We start from the raw sequence: 17,702 nt of genomic DNA, 5'->3' as shown, positions 1-17,702 counted from the left end.
TAGTCTGGAAGACTGCTATGGCAAAGTTTTGGGGACAAGTTTTCTCACTCAAGTTTGGGAAGCATTTTTTCCTTTTGTATGACACTTGCATATTTTAATAGCTGGAATTCATGTTGGAAGTATTTTAACTCTGTCTTCAGACTTCTAAAATTAAATGCATATGCAGCTTTTAAGGAATGTGAAATAGGAGAATGTTTGCTATAACTTAGAAATAAAGAGGAAATAGCAGTAAGAACGTAGTGTTTAACATCATTCCTTAAACTGTTAAACCTTAAACTGTTAAAAAGATAGAAGAAATGTGTATTTCTTAGGTGTTCTATACAGTTGGAAATACCCGGATTTGTAATACACATTTAACAATTATTTTTAATTTGCAGGCAAAATCCCTTAGTATTACACTGCTGTTATATTAAAAATAAAAACCCCAACAAATGTCATGCATTCCTGCAGTTGAGGTCTTTGTGCTGCATCTGACAGCACTTAAAAATGAGCCCAGGTGTAGCCTGTTTTTGTTTTCATTACTGGTCCATAGATGCTGTGATAGATAGTAACTTACAGGAGTGAGCTAATAAAAACACACAAAAAATTAACAGATAAGTCACATGCTACTGTGGAAATCAGTGACCCTTCATATGAATAACTTACTATACTTACATGGAACTGCTAACTGTTGTCAGCATTTGGTAGGAAGAACAGTGGTCACAGATCTAGGAAATTCAGTCCTAGAGTGCCTGTGTTGTCATTGTCATAATTCCTACAAAGTTCCTTCTTTCTGTATGATGTAAAAAGTTGAAGGTGGAGCCTAAAATTAAACATGTATTTAATTTTGATATTTTCCGCTTTAATTTCTGTGAATCCACATTTGTTCCTTTTACCTGGTGAGTTTTAGGGTATTTTGAAGACTAGCTACAGTATTTCATTCTTATAGGTCCTAATTGAGGACTGTATTCCTGTACTGAAGAGGTATGCCAAAGAAGGAAGAATGTTTGATTATGTAATTAATGATCTGACAGCTGTTCCAATCTCCACATCTCCAGAAGAAGGTAAATCTTGTAATTTATTTTCTTAAACTTCCAGAGAATTTTCAACATTTCTGTTCTTCTGCTGCATAACAGCTTACACCATAACTGCTTTCATTTTTTCCATTTAAACAACAAATCTGAGAGGAAAAAAAAGATAGTAAGACATCTGTTCTTTTGAAAATTTTTTGAATATTAGAAAAGGCTAGCATGTGCCTAGCACTCTTTTAAATCTTATTCCAGAATAATATGAACTCATGTAGTTCTTGAGAAGTATTTGGAGTTCATACTCTAGTAGATTTTCCTCACTTTAGAGTTTATTGGAAACTTCTGGAGAATTCCTGTGAAGAAAACCAGCAGCACTCCTGCCATCACTGCTGTTGCATATGGTTTACATTTGGGGTTTTTTAATCCAGGCTTTATTTTTAAAATTTTTTTAAGACTTTGCAAGTCTTGAATATGTAATAGGTAAACAAGCCAATAATGTGCGGTTGTTTTTCAATCACTCCCCATATGCAGATTCTACATGGGAATTTCTGCGATTGATTCTTGACCTCTCAATGAAAGTCCTGAAACAAGATGGAAAATACTTCACACAGGTATGATATCTGGGTGTAATGAAGTACTGCTTTGTATGTATTGCAATTTGCACTGTTTCAGTTAAAAAAAAAGACAAAACTACCTAAAAATCTACTACAAGCTGGTTTTCTTCCTTTAATGACTTACCAAGCACTTTTGCATGAAAGTTAGGTTTTGCTAACTGACTTGTCTTTTTTTCATTATTTCATGAACTTTTGTCTGGAGTTTAAAAGCATAATTGTAAGACTTAGCAAGGCATGCTACAGAATATTGCAGCTGAACAATTCTTTGAAAAGCAGAACAGATGTACTTTATGAAGAGAGAGATGGTTTTTAAGCTAATGTCTTCAGTTGTAGAGTGTAAAACATGAAAATTTATCGTTCATTAAGGCGTAAGAGTTTGGCATAGGTGCAGGGGGATGAGAAAATTAATATAGCCACCTCATAGATAATAGACTTGTGGTATAGCTTTCCACTGAAAATACTTCATGTAATCCTGAATTTGGAATGCCACAAAGCTGTGTGCAATAATACAAGAATGTGACAGGAGCCAGCAGATGGTTCAGCGAAGTCTAAGTCTCTGAAGTTGTGTTTCTTTTGTCATGCTCATAAACTAGTCTTCTGATGTGTGGAGAATCTAAGTACTGTATTTTGGAATAATATCCTTAAGCTCTGAAATATAAAGAAATTGGTCTACTGTAAAACTGTGCAGGTTTTAAAAGAAACGAAAAACTTGTGGGATGAGGTTTCTGGCAATTCTAATATGCTGCTCTGTTTTAAAATACTGTGGTTTTATGAGCAGGAGAAATGATCTTGTGGTTGAAATATAAGATACGATTAACATGGTTGTACCACACTCTAAATTTTAATGGCATTTCTGTCCTGTTACTAGTGGAAATATTTATGGCAGACTTTGATATCAAAAGGACACTAAATCTTTTGGAAACAGAGCAAGTTGTGTTGCAGTTACTGTACTTACACCATACACAGTGAGACTAGCTGGCCTTATTGGGACAAAGGTAGACATGTCTGGGGACAGGTTTTTTTTGGACTTTGCAGAAGGGCTCTTGAGAATAAGGTTGTGCTGAAAGCTGGAATGATGGCTGTGCTGTAGCCAGAGGACAGAAGGGTTGTTTTGTGTCAGCTGAAACCAGCTGAGGTGGAGACTGGTGCAGCCCCTGCTGCCTGTCCTGTCCTCACGGGAGGAGATAAGTTGGCTCTCCATCATCTGCTTGCACAGAAAGAAAGGACAGCAGTTCTGAACCAGCCCTGGTGGGTTTTAGCTGTTGTGAAACTATGCAATATTATATTTTGTGGCCCCAAAGCAACAAGGTGGTACATGGCAGGATGAGAAAGAAACAATATTAAAATTGACATGGCTTAAAATTGGACTTGTGGCTAATGGGTAGCCAATGAAAGGGCTGGAGTATAGAAGCAGTGTTCTCAAGCAGCTTCGTCTTCCTGAAAGTGTTGAGAAAAGGACAATTAATACTGGGGCAAACAGCTTTCAGAGCTTTTGATACATCTACTGATACACTACCCAGCCCATTTGATGGTTCTTGTAGCCCCTTCCCAGTTGGGCCTGAAAAAACAAAATAATCCTCTGTAAGAATGGAATAACCATCTGTACTGGGTTTATCTGACTAGGTTTTGATAGTGGGGGGGAGTGGGGAGGGCTCCCCCATGTCTGACAAAGCCAATGCCAGACTTGCTTCAGGGTGGATCAACTTCTGGCCAAAGCTGAGCCCATCAGTGACTGTGGTAGTGCCTCTGGGATAAGATTTTTGAAGGGCGAAAAGTTGCTGCACAGCAGCAGTTGCAGCCAGAGAGAGAAGTGAGAATATGTGAGAGAAACAGCTCTGCAGACTCCAAGGTCAGTGGAGAAGGAGGGGCAGGAGATGCTCCATGTACCAGTGCAGAGATTCCCATGCAGCCTGTGATGAAGACCATGATGTAGGAGGCTGTCATTCTGCAGCCCATGAAGCTCCACAGGGGAGCAGAGATCCACCTGCAGCCCCTGGGAGGACCCCATGCCAGAACACGTGGATACCTGAAGGAAGCTGTGACCCTGTGGGAAACCCACACTGGAGAAGGCTTGCTAGCAGAACTTGTGACCCTGCAGGAGACCCATGCTGGAGCAATTAATGAAAAACTGCAGACCATGGAAGCACTCATGTTGGGGAACTTAATGGAGGACTGTCTCCCATGGGGGGAGACCCCACACTGGAGCAGAGAAGTGTGGGAGGAGGAAGGAGCACTAGAAATAAAATGGGATGAACTGACCACCATCCCCATTCCCCATTAGCGCAGTTTGTGAGTAAAGTTCACCCTGGGGAGAAAAGAGGGGTAGGGGAAGATGTTCCTAAAATTTGGGTTTATTTCTTATTATCCCACTCTGATTTGATGAGGAACTTGAGTTTAATACAAAGGTGAGTCTGATTGCTTGTGACAGTAACTGGTGAGTGTTCTCTCCCCATCCTTACGTTGGCCTGTGAGCCTTTTGCTGTATTTTCTCTCCTCTGTCCAGCTGAGCAGGGGAATGACAGCATGTCTTTTGTGGGCACTTGGCATCCAGCCAGGCTCAACCCACCACATCCTCAGACAACTCAGTAGTCTGGTCATAGGATGAACAGACTTACCAGGGTGCTCTAAAGAAAATCAGCTGTCTATAACTTTGTTTTAATTATTTAAACAAATTTAAATTCAACTAAACTATCTGAAGCTGGCTACTCAGAGTATTGGGTTAGACTATGGTCGGAAGTTCAAACATGACTGCTATGAACTTTGGCAGCTTAGTCACACACTGGGAACTCATAAATGATTTTGAATGCTCTGTTGTGTTTGCTGTTGAATGCCAGTGGTTTCAGCTCTGTGTATTAACATTGGGAATTTAAGTTACTTTTGTACCCGCTATCTACTTTCAGGATGCATATATTACACAGCAGGCCTTGCTGAAGACATCATGTGCCTTTTAAGGCAGTTATGTTTTTAAAATACAGGACTCCGTGTGCCCCCCCAGTCCCTTCTTTGCATTTTGGTTCTCTAAACCAAAAAATATTAAATATCACCAAGAAAAGTGGCTGAGGGAATGTCCACTTACTTGTTAGAGCCTCATCTTTGCTATGATGAGGAAATGTCTCATAGGAAAAATGCAGCAAAAGGATTGTTGTTCTGTGGACTACTAGCCAGTAATTATAGTTGCTTCTTCTGCCTTGGCATTATATTGTACTGACATTGAAAATTTTTGTTCTTTGTAGTTTGTAGCATGTCCCCTTGCACCCTGAACAGAATCATGTGCATCTAGTTAGGATGTCATTTATTTCAGTGCCAAAGAAATTCCTTACCCAGAAGTGGAGTTGTGTTCACAGAATGCCATCCTTTCACATACTGTATTGCTGCCTGCTGTCTAAATGCCACTGCTGGGAAAAATAAAGGGAAATGCTCATCACCTCTTCATTGAGCTCTGCGCAAGTTTTAGAAAATGTTCTGATCTGCAAGTGAATTTTCAGCAGGCAGGGTCTAGTGCTGTTGAACTCCAGATGGATATAATTTATCTGAGATTGTAAAAAGAATTACTTCTCGCATGCTGCTCTAACACACCTGGTGGTTCATTCGGGATTCCTTCCTTGGTGATCCTCAAAGCAGTCTCCAAATGCTGGTGCAGAATGTCCTGTCACCACTAGGTGGAGGCAGGTAACTGGTATTGCCTGGCAGTTCATTAAGATTTTTAGACATTCTGCCTGTGGAAGATTTTTCAGACTATTTATTTGTATTCCTAGGAGTTATAAGAACTTATGTGGCCAATTTTAAGATGCAGGAGGGACTACCTTTTTTTCAGCTCTGGAAAGATGTAAAAGGGGAAGTTAATGAATGTCATTCTCTGCTGCTTTAAGTCTGTGTCTGAGTGTATTTGGGGAAAAATGCCTTCATACTTTCTCTGTGCACATAGTAATCACAGCTTAGAAAAAAAACTTGTACGAGTAGCAGCTGTGCTTTACATGCCCTTGCTTTTCTAGCTGCATCATCCATATTGAGTGTTGGAGCCTACACAGAGAGTCATGAGCTTCAGGGCCCTTAGCCTGCAGAACTTGCAAACCTGTCTGTAGGTTTAAGACTTGAAGCTTGTTTATGAAAACTTACTGTTAAACATAATCCCACCACTCTGAGGTTCAGTGGTCATATGGCATGCTCTTATTTCCATTCTTCTTCTGAAGTTGGTGCTTTGAAATGTGTAATGATATGACACGATACAATATGATACGATATGAGGCCAGGTCTGCTCGGTGTTAACCTTCTCCAAGGCAGAGCCAGTTAGAGGCACATGTTCCCAGCCATCACAGTGGAGAGAAATTTGAGTTGGTGAGGATGTAAGACCTTGGAAAATCCTGAGGTGCAGTTTCATCTCTAATACACCTTCCCAGCAACTTGTTTCTGAGCACGTTAAGTGTTTTTACAGTATTGGACTTCATAAAAATATGATTTTTAGATGGCCCAAGTGATTTCTTTCAAGTGAGTATGTATTCTTGTAGATGATATGTTTGTGGCTTTTGTTTTCTGAACCATCCCTCTCTTGTGCCTTCGAAGTAGCATGTGAGGATTGTCCCAAGAGCTGTGAAACCATGGTCTAGCAGATGCAGAGACTGATTGTAAGGTTGTTTCTGCGTGTCAGTGGATTGTGTAGCTAAGAAAATGCCTTTTTCTGTGCTAAGTTTTTGTTCTGTTGATCTAATCTTTTGAGGTTGAGAAGGCTATCATTTTCAGCCTGTTTATAAAGTGGAATCTTTAAAAATACCTCTAAACAGGAATTTGTGACTTCCTGGTTGGGGTCATTCAGCCCAGGCAGGATAGAAACTCAGACCACTCACACGTTCCAGTAAACAGCACTGACCCCTGGTGCAAGGGATCATGTGTCTCCCACATGAACATGTGGCCCTTCACTAAGCTGTCTCTTCCTGGCCACTCTCCTACACAGCCCTCTGAATGTCCAGACAATCATCATGTTGCTCCATAGTTAGACTCCTTTTTTTGGCTGCTGTGTGGGCTTTCTAATTAGCACTTCCAACGAGGGAGCAAGATTCTCTATGACTGAACCATGAAAGGATGCTGGAAGAATGGCTGTGTGAGCCTCTGTGATTTCTTGGTAGTTTGAGAGGCTTTAAGGAACAGACATTTTCATTTCCCTTTGTTACTGAGAGTTCAGCTTTAAATTAATTGATCTTTTGGCCAGTGGACGTACTTAACAGTCAGGTTTGCCTCCATTATTTCCTTAACAGCCCTCTGTGTCCCCCCAAACTTAAGCCTAGCTTTTATGCTAGGTGTTTCATGATCAGTGTCTCACTGCTTATTAGTCACTGTGAAGTGAGGAAGGATAAAACCGAACCTTGGCGATGTCAAATTCTGGCACATTATTGCAAAACAAAAACAGAAACCCATGTTAAAAATTAAACTTCTCTGGCGTACAGTCACAGACAAAGGTGTCCAGTGACAATGACATGTGGGGTAAGACATGTAAGAAATGGTCAAGTATGGAAAAGGGACCCTTTCACCTGCTTTCAAGTCACTGGTTTACTTTCTGAGGGTTGGAGGAAGCATAGTGGCCCAAGTTCAGCCTGTTAATAGTTGATGGACACATCCCCTTTATAGGTGGGCAGAGTTAACTGGAACTTACATGGTTAATTTAAACAATTTTTTTTTCACTACTTATTTTAAGGAATGTTTTTTGTCGGTCCAGAACTGTATTTGTTATTTAAATGTGTTGTGCCTTGTGCTGTAGAAACCTAAAAACTAAACTCATGGGTCTACAGAATATATGCCTTGTGAGAGCCCAGAAAAACTGATGTTGGGAGACAGGCATGAGCTGTTGGAGTGAGTGCAAGCCCTGAGCAGACTCAGGATGCAAAGGCTGTGAAACAGTTCAGGAGTCATCTGTCTTAAACAAGGTCTTACTGATAAAGATTTGTTAATCTCAAAGTTTAAACCGCCTCAAGTACTCTTCTGTCTGAAAGATGCTTCTTAAGGAGTAAAAAAAAATTCATCTATCTCCTAGTTCTTACCTGTCAAATTGTTTGACGTGGAACAGAGATTAAGTACGGGGGGCTGGGCAGAGGAGTTGGGTAGGGTTTTGTGTGTGTTGAAAATTTGACTGAACCCTGTGGGAGAAAAAAGAACATGATTTTGGTTATTTCCTTCTGAAAGCATTTAATTAGTGAGTCATCTGCTTTAAACCTTATTAAACAGCATTCAATATTAGCTATTGTTTGAGTTATATGGTGTCTGTCCAGAGCAAACAATGCATTACTCTACCACATAACTCTTCATTAGGCAGCGGCAGTTAAAGTGGACACAGGTTATTAGACTGATCTCTGCTTGGTTCCCTGTGGCACTCTAGTGATACTAGAACATCTAAGTGTGATTGACATTGTTATTAACACTGTAGCCTTGGTTGGTAAAGCTGGTCACCTTTTAAAGAAAGGTGTTAATAATAGTGATTTTTCAATAACTTTATTGAAATAAGCCTTATGTTTTGTAGAATTGATTTTTGAAATGCTTAACTCTGTATTGAGTAAAGCCAGATAGTTACAAAAAATAGTAACAATGCAGAACTATAAAATCCTGTGGTGTTTCTCCAGAAGAAACAGGTTGATAGAAGAGCCAGGTGGGTTGTCTGAACCTTTAGGCAAGATCTTGATTTGGAAATTGGGGAGTTGTGGGTTTGAAAAGCAAAAATTGTTTCTTGGCATGTTCACTGCTCCTGTAATTTGTTTTCCATGGTGTCTGCAGTGATTTGTCTCTTGCTAGAGAAGGGAGAAATGATGAAATACTGAAGCAACAGTCTGGGAAACTGGATACTTCTCTATCACTGTGTATCCTATTCAACTTCCTACGTAATAGTGGTATGCTCTGTAAATTACCTAGCAGCGTTTCTATTTATGACTCAAATTACACACACAGGTTGTTTTTCAGTTTCCTTTTGCATTCAGTCTGATGTTGAAACAAAATGATATGTTTGGTAAAGGGCAGCTGAACCAAAAAAACCCACCACAATCCTCTGGATAATGACAGGTTACTGAACTGTACTGCAGCAGTCTGTTCATTGTTGTGCTCAGTAAGTGTTAGTCTTATACCTTTTTACAAATCTCATTTGTTTTCTGATAGCCGAACCCAAATATGAAAAATTCCATATAAAGCATGCCACTTTCCTTTACCAAATAAGCAAGTACAGGTTTGTTTGTGCAATATGATCAAAATTATAATCAAACATGTTTTATGCAAGTTCTTTTGAAGGAGGGCTTTCCCAAACATGTTTTTTTTAAAAGATTATAGAATGATAGAGTGGAATCATAGGATTTCGTGGCCTGGAAGGGACCCACAGGAATCATCAAAGGCCAGCTCCTGGCCCTGTACAGGACAACCCCGAGAATCACATCATGTGCCTAAGAGCATTGTCAAGATGCTGTGTTAAGATTTTTTTAAGTTGAGGCTTTCTTCTTCACTTGTGAAAACTTGAGCACAATCCAAAAAAAAAAAAAAAAAAAAAAAAAAAAAATTGAGCATGATGCAAAAAATTCAGAGGAAGATTGGTGGAATGAATTATCTTTTCACTTCCTCTGGAAATAGAAATGTTTTAAATACACTGTGAAAAAATCCTACCAGTAAAAAGTAGGAGAAATAGTATAAATTCCAAGGTAGAATGGAATTTTTTTTTTTACACTTTGGTTTTAGTTATTTTACACTTTGGTTCTAGTTATCATCTGATGTTGTTACATGGAAAAATCAGTGTAAATGGAGCTGTGTAGAAATACTGATTTCAAATGTGACCTCTGCTTGTTTTGGCCTCTGTCTGTTGTATGTTTTAAAGAGCACAGATAGTACTTGTTCAAACTCATCTTAGCTCCTTGCTTTGTGAAAATTAACTTTTAGTTGCACCTGTGTGCATATAATCATTTTAAGGCTATTTAAAAAAATATGGGAGTGCCATGAAGAATTTACACAGTAAAATGAGTCTAAGAAAGACTGTTCTGGATTTAGAAGCTTCACAGTGTGTTAGCAGAGCAATACGATGTGTGAAACACAGGCAGTCAGACACTTAGGAAGCGTTGAGGAAGTCCAGGTTCCTGGGGTCCTCATTTCGAGTTAGAGATCCTAAAATATTGAATAAGCTGTGACTGTAAGGGAACTAAATTTTTTTATTAGATTAGCTTTTTCTTATTGAACCATCTGGTTCAGTCAGGTGCAAGTTACACATGTTATTGAAGGGCAGGAAGAACAAGATACTGCATTCAATGGTCAGTAAAAAAAAAAAAAAAACCAAAATTGTGTACTTGTGGGTACACACAAACACTTCCCAGTGTCATTCAGAGCAGCAGGAGGATCCTGCCACTCCACAGTGGGTGGAGGCTGTTGCTTTAGACACTTTCTAATATGTAACTTCTGTGCCTTGCATTTCTTGCCATCATTTTGTGGGGCTTTGGCTCTTGTGCTGGATTATTAGGAGCTGTTTCATTAACATAAAGATTTCCTTTTTGTTCTCCTTTTTATCTTCTGTGGCAAACATTCCTCCACTAGAAGTGGTAAAACGTGGGGAAGCTTGATGATTTTTATATTGAGAGCTACTTTGGAAAATGCTAGTTAATGCTTCTGTTTCTGCTGATCAGAAATCAGAAATGGAAAGCAGGCTTTGTGCTACATCAAGGTAAAAGGCATTTATACTACATGTTAGTAAACCCAACCATTAGGAGAAGCTGGGGACATGTATCTCCTGAAGATCTCATCCTGCCCTGCATATGGCCAGATTGGCACATGCTGTGTGGGCAATAGAGATTTATAGTCATCATATAACTTGCTGTTCATGCGTAGTGTTACAGCATAGTTGGTTTATCATGTTTGGGGCCTGTAGGTTGAGCTAAAATTCCTCAGGAAAGTGGTGGACATAGAAGACCACACAAATCAATTCATTTGGCTGTCAGTGTGCCAAGGGCCTTTGCAATATCTCCACTGTGACCACAATTACAGAATGTATTATCTCTGTGCTGTGCCACAGCAACAGTACACTTTTTTTTTTTGGTGAGTCTTCATTCAGTGCCTCATACCTGGAAAAAACCTGAGCAATTTGTGGACCACGCAGTGGTGATTGTATTCAACTTCACTTGATTTTAAATTAGTGTCCAGATAACTTGTATTTGCCTCGCTCATTCCTAAGAGCATTGAATTTAAGGTTGTGAAGTATTTGCTAGCCTACTCAGTTATGTAGGCAAGAAACTTGACAAAGGTTTTTATTTTTTAATTGAACTTACATAACTTTTATTGCTTTGGATATTTGGTGTTTGTTCAGTCTGGTGTTCTGTGAACTCACTGTTACCACTAAATCTTCAAATGTGTTCTCCAGGATATGGAGAATTCAGTCTTCTAATCAGAGCTTTCTCCATATGGGCATCCCAGATATACATTACAGTAACTTCTGCTTCTTACTAATAGTTAGCTTGGGACAAGGTAGTGCTTGCATAAAAGAGTTGCTGGGGGGGTTGGGTGAGTTCTTTTGTTTGAGTTGTTTTGGGGGGGGGGTGGATATTTTGTTTATTGGGGTTTGTTTGGTTTGGGGGTTTTTTTTGTATGTTTTCATCTGGGGGATTGGTTTTTCTGGGGGGGGTTCTTTGTTTGTTTTGGGGTTTTTTTTGTTTGTTTAATTCCTCATTCTTTGTAATCCTCAATGTGTTTGTATTCCAAGAATGATGTGTTTGGGTAATATTGTTTCACCCCTAAGACAAAAAAAGGTATCATAGGAATCACTTCCTTTTCAGAATCATGACGTGAAAACTCAAGACAATGTAGCCCGCAGTCAGAGAACTTCTGTATAATTTGATGTATTTAGTCATAGTGCTTTGTGGAGGAATCTGTTTAAAATAGATAGGCTATAGTTTTGTTAATAGTGCATTTAAACACTAAGATCTAGGCAATGTTAAATAACAGAAGAATCTGGACGTTGTAATACTGTTTACTAATAAATGTAAGCAATCATTAAGAAAATGGTTAGGGAGTGGATGTTATAGGTAAACAACACATGGTGGTCTGTGAACTGGAAGCCCTCATATAATGGTTCCTTCTGCTAATGAGAATATAGATAATGCCCCCTTACTTACCCTTTGTTGAAAGGATACAAATTGTTGTTTGCTGTAGGCAGAATGAAGACAAGCTGTTCATTGTTTGCCTTGTAAATATTAAATATTGAGAACAGCATGTATCTGCTTCTCAAGTATGTGGAAGCCTTGCAGTAATGTCAAAATGTATATATTCATCTGAAATTTTGCTTATTTGCTTGATTGTGACTGGAACTTCTTTTTTCTTCAGGGAAACTGTATCAATCTGACTGATGCCTTGACTCTGTACGAAGAACAGCTTAGCAGGCTTTACTGTCCTGTGGAGTTTTCAAAAGAAACTGTGTGCGTTCCCTCCTACATGGAATTGTATCCTTAAAGACTGAAGAAGACTGAAGAGTGTGTATTAATAAATCAAGCAAGCGTAGATTGGTTGGAGGTAATGAACTCAAGCAAAAAGGCAGTTCTGATTTAAACACTTATTTTTTTTCATAGTAAATGAACTGCTGCAGTTTTATTTTAAGGATAATTGTAGGAATTGTTTTCTAGAAGTGCTGTAAATTCACAGCTGGTGAAATGATCAGCACCTTCCATGAACAGGCTGTGTTTTTGTTAATGTTCTTGAGTGGTGTGTGTGATGTGGGATAAACTGTTCGATAAGGGTAATGCTGCCTGGGAGTTCTGACAAGGATGTATCTTCTTATTTTCTTTTTTGTTTTACAAAAATAAGAAACTAACTTCATACAGATTAGCATGATCCAGATCTTTAAATATTGTCTGACATATCGAACATACAGCTCAGACTTGATTTTTAAGACTGGGGAATGGGGAAGAGAATGATACCTATCATTACTAGTTAGTGTTACTGGAAAAAAGTATTCCAAGTGGAGGGGTATGCATGTTCTCAGAAGCATCCCATTCCTAAAAATAATCCTTCAGAATCTCTTCAATTTGTGGGTAGCAGGGAAGTTATATAAGGAGCTAGAAGTTTAACCTTCAAGCCCTTAGCTTGAGAGGAGCATTTTGATCTGCTGTAAGGTGGTTCTGCTGGCTGCATTTTGCCTTGAGTGTTTACTGCTTTTATGGGATCTCCCTGGAAATGTTTTGCAGGGTAAAGCCTGCTGTGGCTGTCTCTCTTGACAGGAAACATCTTTCCAGGATCTGCTTATTCATAATACATTAAGCATGTGATGCTCTGACAGCCTTTCTTCTGTTGCATGTGTTCATTTTGCCTCCCTTCTGTGTGTCTAACCCTGGTAGTGTTCAATGCTGCAGCCTCCATACTGACCCCTTACTGACTCCAGACTGACTATAGTCAGCTCCTCCTGCTTCTCATTATTGTCAGCTCTCTGTGAAACTCAGATTTGACCCCGCATTTTCAAGATAAAAGAATGTGAAGGATATACAGATACTTGCCCTTAAAAGCTTGTGGTTTCAGAGAAACAGGTTATTTTTGCCTTTACAACTGCCAGACCTTAATTGAATGTGTATGTGATTTGAAGTGTAGGCATCCCTGAACTGCTGAGCCAAAAAGAGAATCCAGGGAGATTTCACTTTTGAGTGTTTTGCCTACTTCATGAGCTACTGGAAGTTTTCAGAATTTAAATATAAGTAAAAAGAACTACATTTTAACCGTGTACTACAAATGTTGCCTTTTCTTTTCCTTAACTGCTTATTTTCTCCAGATGGGTATTCTACACAATTTGGAAGAAACAGACTGACATCTGAACATCAAGATTATTTGAAATTATCCTAAGTGTACATGCTGCATGGAGCATATAGGCCTGCCACATGCTGCATATTGGCATTTTGAACCTTTAAATTATATGCTGTAGATGATCCTGAAGCTTAGTCATGCTATTGATTGTGAATTCTTTAAATGTTTTTTTTATTATTATTTTAATTTAAAAGCAAATGGAAAATGTATATTTTGACAAGCTAGGGTGTTATTTTTGAAAGTCAACTTAAAGATGAATAAGCAGCAAAACTATATAGCTGCTGACTGCACTGAACCTTTAGAATGTGATCCTTTTTATTTTTTTGTAGATCTTCACAAACTGGTTGATTAAAAAAGACATCTTTAGCATTTCATCCCTCAAAGGTGGTCCATGGAGTTCTTGTTGGTTTTGTTTTTCCAGTAGATTTTTCATCTATAGTGCTTTTTAAAAATGGGAGAGGGTTTTTGTGTGGTGTTGGTTTTTGTTTGGCTTTTTTAATGAACACTGCAGTGCTTCCATATAGACAAGGGCATAACTAAAAAGAAAAAAATCTTGTGAGAATACTCCAAGCCCTTTGTTGCAAAGGGAAGAAAGCCAGTCTTAAATTTCTATTTACCCTAGTTTTCTTCATCATTGCTGTAATCTCTGCGGCAGAAGAATCTTTGGCCTTTTACATCCTGGAATTCTTCAGTTGCTGCCATATTGATTATTTGGATTCTGACATGGATTTAACAATAGGTTTGTACTGAAGCATGAAGATCAAGGCTGGGTTTTCATTCCAGCCAGTGCAAGTAATTGAGCATAATGAGGTTCTTGTGGGCATATCTTCTCCCCAGCCTTACAGGAAGCACTAGATTTTTGAAGTAAAGGTTGGCTTAGAGGATGAAGAAATGTGGGTGATCTGTCTTTATATGCACCTGTACTGAATGTTCTGAGGGGCAAGTATGTGTGTGCTTCAGTAGGATCAGTGCTGGTTGTATTGCCACAGATGGCCCATATTGTGTGAGGCTATTGCTCAGTTAGACTCACTTGCAGTGTAAAAATCAGTAGAAGCTGGGGGGCATTGTGATTCTGTTCTGGAAGAAGATGCATTTTTCTTTAGCAGTTTCTCATGTTGTCAAAAGTTATATTTTTGTAAGAGCTGTGTATTGACTAAGATATTTGTGTTTAAAAATCCCATTTGAGGTAGGAGGGATATGACTATTATGTGCATTTTTTACTTTTCCAAGACAGTGCATTTTTTTATTCTATTTCCCTAAACACTCTAATCCTGAACAGTAATGATGTTTCATTCAACACACAGTATTCACATTTTCTTAGTTTTATTGGAGAGAGTTCATTTGCCCCCCCCAAGATACTGTTAACGAAAACAAACCAAACAAAAGCTGTCCTTTATATTCTTAAACCACACGTAAGGAGTAATTTTATTGCATCCCACATATATAAACTGTTCATGGAACCTGAGTAGCCTGTGCGGAATTCCAGACTGATACTAGAAAACTTGCAAAAATTTGCTGTTTCTTCAGTCCATAATTGGTCTAAAATTGTTAAAATGTTTTCAGTTTGGAGAGCCAACAGAAGCATTTTTCAGTCTTACTATTTTAAATTATCACAGTTAATGTTAATTCTTGAATATACACAGGGCACAGTTCTTCCATGGCCTACAGCTTGTGAATCACTAAATACTTCCAAAGAACAGAGCTTCCCTCTAAACAGAATAGTTTTCTGCATTTCCCTGAGTGTTTTAGCTCTGCTGTAGGCATCCCAGAAAAGATGTTGGTATTATAACCTATAATATAGTAGAGACTCTTCATTTATGGTCCAGGACTGCAGTCAGTTTGTCTAGCCGCAGATGAATGCAGATATCCTGTAAACAGGTGTATCCATAACTTTGCAAGCATGAATATTTCCATTGATTCTTAGTGTGATTGCTCATGTAGGTGAAATGAAGCACACAGGGACACAGAGTTCAGAGCATCTGTGTTCCTGGGTGAGCTTGGCAGATGTAGAAATCAGTCACAACAAGTGGGGGTGGTTTGGTTTTTAGCAAGGAAACTTGTGAACTGGAAGATGATTTAATGTGCTCACTGTACCAGGGCTTGTACTTCCCTTTGGCATTACTGCACAGGAAGCTGCTGGGTGTGCAGGGATGTTCTGTAAAGAGTCCCAGAATGACCAGGGGACCTGAATTGCATATTAATAGCTGAGAGGCAGCAGTGCTTGCAAGCTTTTCAACTAATAGGGTATGAAGAGAGTTGGAAGAATTATTTTTTCTTTAACTTTTTTTAAATGTAGTGTTTTGAAGTGATAGATGCAGTATAAAGCAATTCAGCAAACACTGAACATTATATTTTTTTAAGTTGCTGAATTGATTCTGAGCAAATATATACACACTGTCGGTCTTTATTTATTTGTTGCTGTAGTGTAGATTTTTTTAAAAGAAAAACAAGTCTCTGTGTTAGAATTTCCAAATGTAAACTGCTGTAGCTGATCGGTTTTCCATGTTTAAGGCCAGTTGGGAAGCAGCTGTAATTGCTGCGCCATGTATGCAAACAGTTCCCGAGATACGGTTAACATTAGAAGTTTCTTAATTATTCTTTGCACTAAATGCTGCTTCCACCTAGAAGTTATTGACTGATAGTAGTTTGTGCAAGGAGAAACTGCTGGCGTTGTATCTACTGCATCAGTGCAGTGCACGTGTTAAAATAAAGGTACGCTATCGTTACTTGTGTGTTTGAATTGTTAAATCCATTGTGGATTCAGTGTTCAAATGACAGAATTGATGGGTATGATGCTTACCATTGTACCTCCTTTTTCTTTGTCACATAAAGGTTCTTCATGGTCTTTTTATTGAGTATCTTTTCTGTCTCAGATGAATTCTGTTACTTTCCATGTAATAAATGCTCAGATAAGATACTGTGTAGTATGGAACAGCACACTGATATTTGTAATGGGGGGACTCACTTGAAGCTTCAGAGATATTTGCCTAGAAAGAGTTGCTTTTCTGTACAGTGTTTTAGATGTGAATTCTTTGGAGGTCTCTAAGTGGAAATTTGAGTTTTTCTGCTAAAGTGGTAAGTAGGCTTTGGGTGACAGTGTGACTCATTGTGTGGCACAGAGAAAAGACAGGCTTAGGAGAAGTTACTGTGACATTGAGAATGATGGAAACTGGCACAGAAATTTAGGTAACAGGGAGAGGGGCATGAACAGGATGGGTACATCAAAGAAGTTATTAACCTTTCTGAATCACACCCCAGAGTAATGTCATACAATGGAAGAAAAACGTGACTTCCAGAAAATGTAGAGAGATTTACACGAATTCCACATAACTGGAAGGGAGAAGTATTTAGATCTGCATTAAGTACAGTGATAGCAGAAGGCTTGATAGTTCAGAAAAAGAAAGGGGAAGCCTTAACTTTCTGAGGGGAAAAAAGTCTCACATATAAACTGAGGGTAGAATAAGGAGTAATTTTGGAGTGCTTACATGCATGACAGGGAAGAAAGGTATCTTCCTTTATTATTTTTGCTGTTTGAGAATTTGAGGTGTTGACAGCTTGCTGGAGGGAGCGAGGGGATGGGTGAGAGGAAGATAACTCAATTTCTTATTTTAATTGAGGTATAGGAGACTGCAGATGATGCCTGTGGGTAATCTGAGAAAGCTGACAAACTTTGCCCACAAAGAGAAGAATAGTTGGAGTCATTAGAGATGCTGAGGGAGCAAGTGAGAGAAGTAGCAAAGTAAGCAAGTGCTGCAGTGATTAATAATAGCACTGAGCAACTTAGAAGTGCCTTTTTGAAACGTGGAATGCTTTAGGAAGTAAGGAATGAGAAATGTGGCATGGGAACTGGGGGATGTGAAGAAGTTCATACAGTGGTTGTACATTGCAGTGAACTTGAGCTTCAGAGGTAGGGAGTGGAGATGTTAGAAAGAGGGAAAAGAAAAAAGTGAAATGAACTTCATAATTGAAAGTGTGATGAGAAGTATTCCTGTGCAGTGACAAGAGCAGTAAGGATGTAGGGGCAAGAGGCATTAAGATGGAAAGGAACTGGGGAAATGAGCTGGGAGGAGGAGCCAAGGAACAGGACAGCACAACAGAAGTGGTATGGGGATTTGGGGAACGCATCTGGATATGGAAAAGAGAGTGCCAGTCACACTGCCCAGGCTGTCCTCTGATGCTGTTGGCCAGAGAAGTTGGAGAAATTGGAAACATTTGGGTTTGTTTTGTTGGTTTTTTTTTTTTAACTGAGTAATGAGTACAAGATGCCTTCTAAGTATTTTAGAAGGAAAAGAGTTTA

The 17,702-nt window shown here is 38.9% G+C and overlaps 1 protein-coding gene across 1 annotated transcript in view; it reads left to right on the top strand.

Annotated features, from left to right (window-relative positions):
• Positions 1-16,256, top strand: part of SMS (spermine synthase) — a 44,750-nt gene extending 28,494 nt beyond the window's left edge. Inside the window, exons 8-11 of the mRNA XM_042036312.1 lie at positions 929-1,043; positions 1,539-1,618; positions 11,942-12,057; positions 13,374-16,256. Coding sequence (XP_041892246.1) covers positions 929-1,043; positions 1,539-1,618; positions 11,942-12,057; positions 13,374-13,416 — 354 coding nt within the window. The 3' untranslated portion in view covers positions 13,417-16,256. The remainder of the gene's footprint in view (positions 1-928; positions 1,044-1,538; positions 1,619-11,941; positions 12,058-13,373) is intronic.
• Positions 16,257-17,702: the final 1,446 nt, after the last annotated feature.

This window comes from Corvus kubaryi, unplaced genomic scaffold, assembly GCF_017639235.1.
Source record: "Corvus kubaryi isolate FWS band 111438036 unplaced genomic scaffold, C.kubaryi_AGA036_p1.0 133, whole genome shotgun sequence".
NCBI classification, from domain to species: Eukaryota; Metazoa; Chordata; class Aves; order Passeriformes; family Corvidae; genus Corvus; species Corvus kubaryi.
This window is presented reverse-complemented; position numbering and strand designations above follow the sequence as displayed.